The sequence below is a fragment of the Tachysurus fulvidraco genome, chromosome 4 (genome assembly GCF_022655615.1).
Source record: "Tachysurus fulvidraco isolate hzauxx_2018 chromosome 4, HZAU_PFXX_2.0, whole genome shotgun sequence".
Classification (NCBI taxonomy): Eukaryota; Metazoa; Chordata; class Actinopteri; order Siluriformes; family Bagridae; genus Tachysurus; species Tachysurus fulvidraco.
Genome location: NC_062521.1, coordinates 22,695,979 through 22,708,185, shown reverse-complemented (window position 1 = coordinate 22,708,185; position 12,207 = coordinate 22,695,979). Strand labels below are relative to the sequence as shown.

General features: G+C 37.9%; 2 protein-coding genes across 2 annotated transcripts; both read left to right on the top strand.

Moving 5' to 3' along the window:
* Window positions 1-955: 955 nt before the first annotated feature.
* Window positions 956-5,077, top strand: paip2b (poly(A) binding protein interacting protein 2B). Its single transcript, XM_027146026.2, has 4 exons — window positions 956-1,116; window positions 2,920-3,077; window positions 3,451-3,624; window positions 4,405-5,077. The coding sequence occupies exons 1-4, from the start codon at window positions 981-983 to the stop codon at window positions 4,459-4,461; spliced, it is 525 nt and encodes a 174-aa protein (XP_027001827.1). The 5' UTR covers window positions 956-980; the 3' UTR covers window positions 4,462-5,077.
* Window positions 5,078-5,774: 697 nt separating this feature from the next.
* On the top strand, window positions 5,775-10,930 carry dok1a (docking protein 1a). Its single transcript, XM_027145797.2, has 5 exons — window positions 5,775-7,596; window positions 8,547-8,846; window positions 8,978-9,050; window positions 9,349-9,521; window positions 9,823-10,930. The coding sequence occupies exons 1-5, from the start codon at window positions 7,540-7,542 to the stop codon at window positions 10,720-10,722; spliced, it is 1,503 nt and encodes a 500-aa protein (XP_027001598.2). The 5' UTR covers window positions 5,775-7,539; the 3' UTR covers window positions 10,723-10,930.
* Window positions 10,931-12,207: the final 1,277 nt, after the last annotated feature.

Genomic DNA, 12,207 nt, shown 5'->3' with positions numbered 1-12,207 from the left:
GTGTGCTTTGGCTATGTACTTTGTTTTCAATTAGGTTTCTTTGCTCTGCAGTGCTTAATTATTTGATGCAAGCTGGATGCTCAAAAACACACTCTGCTGTACAGACAGAGAAATCTGTGCTATCTTGATTGGTGCTCTCATTGATTGATCTGGTGACTGTACAGGCGCACATTTACATTTAAATTTCTGGCATTTAGCAGACACCCTTATCCAGAGTGACTTACAATTTATTTTAATTCATACAACTGAGCAATTCAGGGTTAAATGCCTTACTCAGGGGCCCAGCAGGGGCAGCTTGGTGGACCTGGGATTCGAACTCATGACTCATAGGTTGACTCATGACCTGGGATTTGAACTCATGAGTCATAAACTTGTGATACGGGACTCATGACACGTCCGGTCCAACACCTTAACCAGGCCTCACATCCCTTAGGTTATTTAAGTGTCACCACAAATAAACAGAATTTGATTTACCCACATTTACCCACAGGGCATGAGTACTCACTGAATCGAATGGGAACAAAAACGGTGTAAATCATACACCATAAACTTCAGTCATCAGCTATCAACACAAATAAATATCTGTGGGAGACCTTGAAGTGATGTGTTAGCCAGTGCTTTCTGTACCATTATCAGCAGAAACAACTGTGAGAATATATGATGATGTTATTATAATCTGAATATCTCACAGCTAACTTCTTAAAGTTTTCAATGATTTAAAGTTGTCATGGTGTAGTGACCTGTGACTAGTAAAATGTTAGAAAAAAGTTGTGAACAAATGAACTAAAGCAGTGGAGTCTTATGAGTGGACACTACAGAGTGCACAAAGAGAGAGAACTATTTTACATGCACGTTATTTATATATAAAAAAATAAATATTATTAAAAATCTAGACGTGCGCCCTCTGGTGGTACCTGGTCGCATGTAAAGCTGTGGTGGCAGAGAGCAGCCGCAAGGGGGCGCACACGTTAACGTTTCAAATGCAGCTCCACATGAATGATCCTGACGTGGGATTGAAGGCTGGCCAGGTAACGGTGTTGCCGAAAAAGGAAATTTCATCTATCACAGGAGTTGTTTTTGGGCTTATTCGGGATAAAAACGTCGACATAATGCCTGGTAAGTCGTAATAGATTTGAAAATAAAACCAGCCGTTCTGTATTTACACGACTGTCGGATAAAAAACACGCTATGTATTTTTAGCTGCTAGCTAAATATTAGCCAGGTTACAAATGTTCTTTAGTTCTGCAACGAAGGCTCAGATTTCAGCGCTTGTTTTGTGTGATTCGGTCAGCAGATGATATCCGAGTTATCTTTCAAAACATTAGCTTTGTTTGTTTTAGACGACTAGAACTGAGCTGCGGTTTGGTGTTAAAAAGCGAGGCCTTGTTTCCGAACTTCGACGTTAGGGCAGCTTCGAGATCTCGCGAGATTTCAGTCAGACTGCATGCATCAAAATACCCTAACTTTGTTTTTTTTCTTTATGGTTGATCTATCACGGAATTCCCCACATACTCTACATCACTCAGGCTCTATCTGAGTGTCTAAGCTCGAGTATAAAGCTTGATCGTTATCTTAAGGAAGTGATAAACAAGCACAAACGTGTTCAGGCTAAACACGTGAGGAACGTGGACGTATTAGCAAAGGGGTTAAAAAAAAAAAGGAGCCTTTTTGTTTTACAAGGTGAAATGTCACAGCTGGGCTGATCTAAAGCTTTGAAAAGGTATTTAAAAAAATAAAAGATCTTTGCTATTCAGAACAGTTCACTGCATGTCAAGGATTTTCTCTTCACTCATTCGTGTTCACTATTAACTTTTTCCCTGGTCCTTGTGAATCTTCTTGTGAAACTACTGGACAGAAATGAGGGAATACAGGACGAATGGGATTACAGTCTATCTCACAGAACCATCGCATTGTCAGTTCACCTACCAGCATGTTCCTGGGAGTGGCACGTGAAGAACATGAACTCAGGAACGAGCTTGGGATTGAACCAGGGACTGAGGATGCAACCCTACCTTGTGCTCATTCAAGTCACCTAGGGTTAAATATGTTATTGGTGTTTTGTACGTTGTTTGTGATTTCATGTGGATGTTGTAGCTTAGTGGTTAAGGCGTTGGATTACTGACCAGAAGGTCATGAGTTCAAATCCCAGCTCCACTAAGCTGCCACTGCAGGGCCCTTGAGTAAGGCCTTTAACCCTCACTTGCTCGGTTGTATAAAAACCAAAACAAATTGTAAGTCACTCTGGGTAAGGGTGTCTGCTAAATGCTGTAAATCAGCCATGTCCGATCTTCTCTACAAAGGGCCGGTGTGGGTGCAGGTTTTTATACCAACCAAGCAGAACGACATTTGATTCCACCTGTTTTTTAATTAGATGTTCTTGTGCTTTTAGTAGACTCTGGTGTGGCGTCTGCTTGGTTGGAATGAAAACATGCACCCACACCGGTCCTTTCTGGATAAGATTGGATATGGCTGCTTTAAATGTCTGCTAAATGCTGTAAGGTTTCCTGAGTATACAGAATATTAGTATTCTTACCCATGTTTTCAAGCTAAAAGTGAACCCATTAGAGCAGAAGGTTTTCTGTTTTGGATTTTTCTCTGAATTCTATACAATAGTTTCTCATTCTAATTCTGACAGTAACAGAACCATTCACCCTTCAGAATTTGATGATACTAGGTTATGCAAAATACAAGACATGTGTGAAGCAGGCTTAAGGAAAACCTAATATAATCTAGAATAGATGTAGAAATGGAATCCTAGTGGAATATTTAGTCTGTTTTCCAGACGTGTTTGAGAAGGTTGCAGTATCTGTAGATGGTTTCAGATTTGTTTATGGTTTTAAGGATCCCTTTCTTAAACATATAGTTTTGTGGTGTTTAAAGGAGGTACTCAAATTGGAATATTCATTTAACTTCCCTCAGAGCCTGCAGAAATTAACAGTCCCGAGGTTGCAAAGACGCCCGGTGGTAGCAGTGGCTCTGGGAAAGAAGACAGCATGCTGAACGGACACAAGGAAGGAGAAGCCAACCCCTTTGCAGAGTACATGTGGATGGAGAATGAAGAGGAGTACAACAGGCAGGTTAGTGATACTTTCAAGGTAGATCAATGTTTTTTTTTTTTATGGGGGTGAATGGAATTAGTTTGCAGAAAGATTTGCATGTTGCTGTACTACTATGCACATAAGTCAGATTCAGCATTGCACACATAGATGTACATAGTTCATATTTCTAATAGTCTTTATTTCTATTCCTGAGGCTTAGTTTTATACATTTCGTGTGTATGTGTGTGTTGCACGTCTTGGCATTCACTGTGGACAGCATAGAAAGAATTTCATTGTATGCTTTGAACATAATGAAGCGAATAAAATAAGAAGTAAAAACCCCGTAGAAATATAAGCAAGCATTCTGAGTTATGTTTTACGTCAGTAATTTTATTTATCTAAATTCACCCAGGTGGAGGAAGAGCTTTTGGAGCAGGAGTTTCTGGAGCGCTGTTTCCAAGAAATGTTAGAAGAGGAGGATCAAGATTGGTTCATTCCTGCACGGGACCTTCCTTCTGGTGTTGGACACATTCAGCAACAGTTCAGTGGGCTGTCTGTCAATGACTCGAATGCTGAAGACATTGCAGTAAGTTCTTTGGGTTAAAACACTTAAACCGATATAGCATTAGTGTGGGGGCAACATAATAATGGCTTCAATAATTTATTCAGTTTGTTTCTCAGAATATACCAAATCAAATTTTAATGAAGAAAATCTCTGACTGAGAATGTACTTTTTTTTTTTTGTGAAGCACAATGTGCATTTTTGTCTGTAGAGATTAATACACTAAAAATTGATATAGAAAAGTGTTTTATATATTAAACAAAATGAACCAGGTCCTCCAGGTTTCACAGGATTTTAAAAATAATAAATAAACTTTAAAAATACTCCTAATCATCTTATTGGGAACATTTGTAAGTTTATTTCTTATTTAAACTGGTTTAATATGAGAGATACTGAGAGGTGTCATTTTAGCTGGCAATAGAGGTCCAATATTCCACCCAGTAATTACACATCAGTACACCCACGAAAATTAGTTTCTTTCTAAATCAGTAGCCTTTATCGAGGAGAACGTGCACACTGTAGGTGGTGTGTACATCTCTGTGTCTTCACCTCACCACATGATCTGCACACTGCAGATTAGACAGACTGATGTATCTGTCCACAACAAATTTAAACTTTGAATCCTCCAATAAGGATTTCTCCACATTGAAAGGCCTGACGGGAGCATTTAATCCTCCCGCAATCACTTCTGCATTTCCACAGAACTCAACAATCTAGAATGAAATTGATGATTAAAATGATTAATCATTTGACAAATGTTTGAGAAGCTCTCATTATTGTTGTATCTTTGTTTTTGTGTTTCAGCGCAAAAGCAGTTTGAACCCAGAAGCGAAGGAGTTTGTGCCGGGAGTAAAATACTAGGGATCTACTGGGTTCCTTTATAGAGACTCTTTATGTGACTGCTGATGGTCAGTGGTCACCCCCTCCTCATGCCTCAATTAAAATTGGAGTATGTGGGGGGGTTGGTGGGGTGAGGGTTTGATTCTCTTCTATAAGCTTTCTATTTTTATTTGTCTCCATGTGTACCCTGGGCGGGACAATAGGGTGGGCTGGGGAATCCAAGTAATGCTCCTATTGGACCGCTTCAGTTTGTGACTAGCTTTAAAAGAGGCAACTATGTTATTTCCACTATTGTGATAGTGACTACCAGTTTGTCCCTGGACATTGATAAAACCTTCTAATTCCTTTCTTTTCCTTTCCCTTTTGTTCCTGTCCTCTTTTTTTTTAAGGGAGGAAATGTGTCAATAGAGTGGGAGGGGATATGGGTGGGATGAAGAATGATTGACACGGCAAAAAGGATCATTGGCAGGTGGACCAGTTAAAAGTGTTTGGAGATGACGGCAGCTGACTTCCTGTAAGGGATTTTTTTTTAATGTGTTTATTTTTTTCTTCTTCAGTTGAAGTCCTTTCACTGTGCAACTTGCATTTACAAAAATGAAGAAAAAAAGCGTAATGAAATAAAAGAGTGGGTTCCGGCTTTGTGTTTTGCCCAGGGTCTTAATGCATACTATTCTGCAATGTCTCACTATATATTGAGTATTTAAGGTATTTTTATATACGAGGTATTGCAACAATAATCAATAACAATCAGTGAAAATTGCTTAAACGCTGAGGATCATCATGGTGATGATGGACATCTCTAACAAAGTTTCTGTTCATGCTAAATTGTACTCGGTCTGTTTGTCCCAGGCTTCAGGATCATTCAGTGATGTGTTAATTATACAGTGGCTAAAAGTGATGCGTTAGACTGACAAAAAAATCTTCCATATGTGGCAACATAATGTTCTGGAAAATAGTATTGGCGCGTTTTTAAAGTGCCAGCAACATTATATATTCTTCCAACTGCCATAGACATACCCTTATGTTACTTCTTTCCCCTCCTCTTCATCAAAACGCTCTCATACAAACATACCTGGCACCATCCAAAGCAAATGTTGAACTTTGACTCCTATTTTCCACACACCAATCTTTATGACATTTATTTATTTTTTTATTTTACTGCTATACAACCTTTTAACCCAGCCTCTTGTAGCTGCTGCCTTGTAGTGATGGATGAATTTGGAGGCTCCTGACCACTGCACATATCATCTACTTTCTGCACCATACTGGTCTTGTCATGTTCCACAGTAATTCTCTGGTTTGTACAAGAGTCCAAATCCAGCACACAAGCAATATCCAAAGTCAACTAACCAGATTTAGCCATGTTGACAATACCCTTTATAGAGGACAGCACCAAAACATGCAAAACAATGCAGAATAATATGGCATACATAATAATTGAAGCACCTGTAGCAATCATAGGCTGGAAATAATGAATGCAAGCTTTGTACAGCAGCAACGATATCTGTGTAATAAAGCAAGTTTAATTGTCTCTTGACAAGAGTTTATAAACATGCTTGAATAAAGGTAAAAAGATCTAGTTTCCAAGGTCGGACATAACTTTCGGCCGCTACTGTGTATAAATCAGTTCAATGTTTTATATATGGCTGTTGAGTACTTTGTTTAGTGATCCTGAATTACTGTTGTGGCTGTAAGTTTATGTGGATCAGGAGCAAACTTATAATGAACTGTTAAAATGTGCAGAAATTTCATTAATAGATCAAACATTGCAATCATTGGCAAATTGCTGTGATATAACTCATGTTACACAACAGTAGGTCTGGTCAACTAATTAGATTAGCAGTGCAACTTTTCACAGTTTCACTCTATTCACTATGTTCACTATGTAAAATTCTAATTCTAGCTAAAGTTTTTAAATAGAAAATGTTTATAGGTAATATCCGGATATATCAGTGACATCATGAGCAGTCATGGGAAATGAAGAAGCAAAGCCAATTTTACAACAAGCACCTTTTAATGAAAATGTACAAAGCAATGTGTTTGTCAGGGAGTCTGTGTTGGCACCACACAATATATTCTCCATCTGTGACTTCTTTGGGATATAGTTGCAGTATTGGAGACAAAATAAATGAAAGATTTGATTATATTATTCCTGGCATATAATCAGTAGTAATGTCTTGTTTACAAATCAGCCGAATCACAGCTGTAGCAGTGTTCAGAATAACCTACTCTTGCACATGCAGTATTGCATGAATGTAACTTGTTTAAATTATGAAATTGATTTGTTCGTATTAAAGTCAGTATAATGTCAGTTTTGTGAACCTTAATATAAAGTGCTGAGTTTTGCCCATAATACCGTTGTCCACCACTGAAAGGGTCTACAATGGGCATGTGAGCATCAGAACTCCAGGTATAAAGAATCAAGTTTTCTTTTATATTTACAACATTTGACACACACCCTTATCCAGGGTGAGTTACATTTCTCTCATTTATACAGATGAGCTATAGAGGGCCTTGCTTAGGGGTGGCAGCTTGGTAGTCCTTGGATTCAAGCTCACAAACTTCCAAACAGAAGGCCAACACCTTATATGCTGAGCCACCACTGCCCCCAGCTTGTTCAATAGGTTTCATCTTCTGGCGTCATTCTTTTTTAGTATTTATTCTATTGTAATATACCACACCCAATAAGTGTATGACACATTGGGAAGAGTGACATGTCCCTCTTAACCCTAATCATGTGTTCTCTTTCATAAGTAAATATAACACGTCCAAAATTCATTCTCAGCAAAAGATCCGGCTTTGAAAGCAAATTAAAGAGATTTGCTTTTGTTATAAATATTCTGTATAGGAGAGAGAATGTAACCTCAACATTCTGCATGAAATGCACAGCGTTATGTGATGCTGTGCAATGACGTTATCTCGATACTCTCGAGTCACACTGTGCGTCTTTTGGTCGAAGGGTTGGGCTGAATAAAAACTCACCTTTTAAAGGCGGAGTAAATTTCCCCATTTACATACTGTACCAGCAACACAGCGGTTTTCAGCTTCAAACTATACTGAGTTCTTGGACAACTCGACCCACCTGGACTTAAACAGGAAATGGATACCCATGTAAAACGAGGAGAGGTTCACTTACAACACCAAAAATATTCTGAGGTAAGGTTTTTCTCAGTTTGGCTTTCTTTAATTTAAACTTTAATAACTTTTTAAACCTTTGAAACAAATCTCATTTGTTATATAGTTATATAGGACTAAATACATTATATCTATATGTGCCTATAATAAGATAAGATAGGATATGTGCCTTGTCGTAGACTATTGATCCACAAGTTGAATATGATTGAGTAGAATAAATTGTGATCTACAATCTAATGGTCCTATTTGTAATAATAATTTATCTCTCATTAATGCCAATTTCATTATTATTCCAGCAATTCCCCACACAAGAAAGTGTATATAAATGTGTGCTGTAATAGGTCTGAGGTTCTTGTTTCAATTTTGTCTGAACAAGTTCTTGTATTTGCAGTCTGTCAACAGAAGTTATGTGCTGGTATGAGAGAGCTGTGTGTAGTGGGCTGGGTTTCAACATGTCAAGACAGAGCGCAAATCTCGGTTTATTTCGCAATGTAGCACATTTTTGGTGATGAAGTCTCACACACTTTCATTATTTGCTGTACCAGGCACCAACCCTAACCCCATGCACACACGCACAACCATATGAAAAAAGGACCTGTATAATGATCTCATATGGTCATTGAGTACACTCTGTCTAGCACGTTTAAGTGTTAAATCTGCTCCCATCATTTACACAAAATTAGTTAATTAACAGCCTTCCCAAGAGGAATTGGGTGTGTTTAAGCAAGGAAAAGACCTAAAATGTGCAAGACCAAGGATGGGAGACTATGAACTAATTAAATAATAAATATGGTCATCTTTACATCTCATTTTTATATTCTCTTGAATATGACCAGATTACTGATATGAACTCAGAAGGATAAACATATAGCACCTATTACGTTGCCAGCACTGTCAATACTTGCTTTAACTGGAGTCTATTCCTGCCTGCCTTTAACTCTGTACTTATAACTCCTAATTCTCTTCATCAGAAATGGAAACGGTACTGGCTAAACCTTTACCCAAACAGCCGGAATGGTGTGGCTCGACTGGAGCTCACAGAAACAGGCCCGGAACGATCGCCGGTTATTGTCCGGAAGCAGCCAGACCGCAAGATTATAAGGCTAGCTGACTGTATTAGTGTTGTTCGACTCCCCCCACATGCAGAGGCCCTGCCTGGGGACAATATGGCGGCCTTTTGTGTAGATACAGATGAAAAGAGGCTGGTGTTTGCTGTAGAGAAAGAGGGCTGTGGAGAGTGGATGGAAAAGATCTGTGAAATTGCCTTTCAGGTGCTGATTTATTTATTTTTTTTAACTTTCTATCTTTTAAAAATGGAAAATTTAATTATGTTAAAAACTACATCAGTTGTAGTTTAACTCCAATGTTGTTGGTTTGGTGTCCTGCTTTCTAAATTTAACAGAAGAACAGTAATAACATGCCACAGCCCATGCTACAGATGGAAGAGAATGAAATCTATGCTTCTAGAGAAGAAGGTTGGTTTTAAGTATTTAGTTTCCTATGTTTTAATGAGCTTGTGCATGTAAATGCTACATGTTGTTCTATGCTTTAAGAGACAATATCTAAAAAAATAATAAAAAAAATTTGAGCAGCTCACTGAAAGTATTGTAGATATTTTGCTTTAAACTACGAATCAAACCGAAATGTAACCAAACTATCAATATTTATTTACACTCATTGAATCACTTCATGAATCACAAAATGTAAACTGAAAATTAATCTGTTATTATTGCTTTGATCTCCTGTTGGATGTCATTGTTCGTCTCCCCTCAGTGTTTGATTTTCCGGTGACTGTACAGCCGTCTGAGGCATCGGTGCGCTGTAGTCTGCTGGGAGCATATTGGTTACAGGTTGGTGAGGACATGCTCATCCTAAAGGACACTGACAGCAAGCAGAGAGTGATGGCATGGCCCTACAAGCTACTGCGCCGCTATGGGCGAGACAAGGTTTGCAAGCAGCAAGTTGGGTTTTTTGTAATTGTTCAAACTTCAAATGGCGAGTTCCAGAATGAATTATAGATTATGTAATGCAAATTCTTTGTTTTCCGCCATAATGTCACTATTAGACATAACAATCAATATTAATAGTATATTAGATACCATTTTATGTATTATGGATTCTATATGAAATGCTTTAGAAACCAGTAAGCCTTAATTATCAGATATTAGTTTAGTGCACAGCAAATAAAGAGATTAGTTTATAGCCCAATGCATCAATAGTGTTCTTTCTTCTTGTGTAATTCTTCAGATCACTTTCTCGATTGAGGCAGGCAGACGCTGTGATTCTGGCCCTGGTGCCTTTATATTTGACACCAAGCAAGGTGAGGAGATACTGAGTTTCATGGACCTGGCCATCCAGCAGCAGAAGAGTCTGGCTGTCACTGGAGGTAGCTCCGGTGTCCTCTCACCTTGCTCCTCATTGCCTAAGCGACCAGGCAGTGGCAACCAGCTAGACATTCAAAACAACACCTATTCTGACTTTGGCTCTAGTCCTGTGCACTCAAGTTCTGTATGTCCAATAGGATCAGCTGAATCAGAGTGCATCAAACTTGTTACTGGTTCTTTCCAAACAACACAGAGGCAACCCGGTGAATCTATTTCTGTGCCTGAAATTGTGTATTCAAATCCTGTTGATGCTGTTGGGTTAGACAAGTGTATGCACACACAATCAGTCAGGTCACTGATTGAGAAAAACAGTAATCTTGCTTGTTGCTATACTGAGAACTTAGAACCAGTGTATTCAGATCCTCTTGATGTTATCCAGCATACAATTAGTCCCCAAAAATATGTCCCTGCTAATCTAACAAAATCAACAGAAACACTTCATAATGTCAATGACAGTGAGTCAGAGCCAGTGTATGCAGAGATATGTAATGTCACACCATACCCATTGCAGAAAAAGGGAAATGTGGTTCAGAACGAGGAAGAACGTATCTACAGTTTACCAGTGGTCTCTGCAGTTCACAAAGCACAGGAGGGCATTCCTACCAACGATGCAAACAACGGTAAGCAGAACATGCAAAGGAACATTACGGAGGAAGTCATCTACAGTCAAGTCAACAAACCAAAGAAATCCACAAAGCCTCATGACAAGTGCACCATTTACAAAGCAAAAGAGATAATGTCGGAAGACCTTGGACTGATTTAAATATAAGTTCCATTATTTCTGCACTTAAAGTGGAATGTTTATCATACAAATCAGTGTATACATTGTTAATATAATTTATATTTATTAAAATAAGAGAATTATGTCTCAGTTCTTTTTATATATTTGTATTTTCTGACTCTTTGCTGCTGTAACAGTGAAATTTCCCCATTGTGGGACGAATAAAGTGTCATTAGTGTATAAACATGTAGTTTGCCTTGTCAGTTGGAATTACTACCAGATCTGCTTTTGTAGAAAATAAATCTTCACCTTCTGTCAGATTCAAGATTTTAGAGTTGCTGTGGTATAAGCTTAACTTCATAAAATGGTTCTACATAGAACATTTGTGGATTTCCCCAGACAGACATCTGTGGCTCTCTGTATTTTCTAAAGTGTAGTTTATAGAATTTTTTTTCATATGTGCTTTTAATTAAGGCCATACCATCTGTACTAATTAAACTCATCAGAGTAGTTAAAGAAAAACTTCCTGGTGCTATATAAAAATTCATAGCTCATATATTTGAGTGTTTATGTATATCCTGTCTTGTAAAAGTAAAACAATTAAGAAAGCAAAATATAGCTGGCAAAACCAATTATACAGTGTAAGAAATAGAAAATGTGTTGTGTAAAAATAAGACGATGATGTTGAAGATCTTAATGAAGAACAAGAAGTTTATTCCAGCATAGCAGTGACAAAATACGTCCTGTACTTTGGGTTCGTCTGAGTCAATAAGAACCCAGAGCAAATCCTGCTCAAGCATTATATACAGTTTTCCCTTTTGGTAATTTAAATGAAGTTCCGCTTTTAATGTGTATTGAGTGTAAGAACTGAATGTCTCCCAAATTGCTGGGCTACACGTACACCTTGTCTTGGTATTGTTACAATTGTCATCAACCAAGTGGTCACTTTAAATGGTAATCGCGGCAACGTAGACCCTTTGTTCGTGGTGATCCTTAATGTTCTGCTGCCATTCCTATATTTATAATTGAATCAAGTTTATATGTTTAGAGTCCTAAACGTATTACCTTATGATACTTAAATCTTTTTAGGAATGAGCTCTTTTAGATGTGTACCTTGGAGTGGAATTTGGGTGCAATTTCTGTAATTTCTTACAACAGTGTCTACAGTTCCTTAAGGGACAGGACTCTCTTTTACCTTTAGTATTCTGTTTCAAAGATGATTCAGGCATATTTTCCAAAAGAGAAACTTGTTGAGGCAAGATGTTTACATAACCATGGAGGTGTGTTACATGGAGCACAAAGCATTTTTCTGTATTGAATTTGTCAAGTCGAAAAAAGTCAAATCGGTAAATAGTCCTTCAGAATGCAGTAACACCCTAAAATCACAAAAATAAATCATAATAAAGGCCACAGCGAATATAAATATGTTAATATACAACAAAAAGGTTTTATTTGAATTTGCAGTCTAATTGGTTGTAGCATCAAATTACTTAAAGTCTCAGCTATAGCTTTTCGTATTTAATGTCA

What these genes read in the sequence shown, in the direction of transcription:
- dok1a (XM_027145797.2), top strand. Translation starts at nt 7,540, where the DNA reads ATGGATACCCATGTAAAACGAGGAGAGGTTCACTTACAACACCAAAAA. An exon ending in TCTGTGAAATTGCCTTTCAG is followed by an intron (nt 8,847 to 8,977) that starts GTGCTGATTTAT and finishes TAAATTTAACAG; the next exon opens with AAGAACAGTAATAACATGCC. An exon ending in CTATGCTTCTAGAGAAGAAG is followed by an intron (nt 9,051 to 9,348) that starts GTTGGTTTTAAG and finishes GTCTCCCCTCAG; the next exon opens with TGTTTGATTTTCCGGTGACT.
- paip2b (XM_027146026.2), top strand. Translation starts at nt 981, where the DNA reads ATGCAGCTCCACATGAATGATCCTGACGTGGGATTGAAGGCTGGCCAG. An exon ending in AAGAGGAGTACAACAGGCAG is followed by an intron (nt 3,078 to 3,450) that starts GTTAGTGATACT and finishes AAATTCACCCAG; the next exon opens with GTGGAGGAAGAGCTTTTGGA. An exon ending in CGAATGCTGAAGACATTGCA is followed by an intron (nt 3,625 to 4,404) that starts GTAAGTTCTTTG and finishes TTTGTGTTTCAG; the next exon opens with CGCAAAAGCAGTTTGAACCC.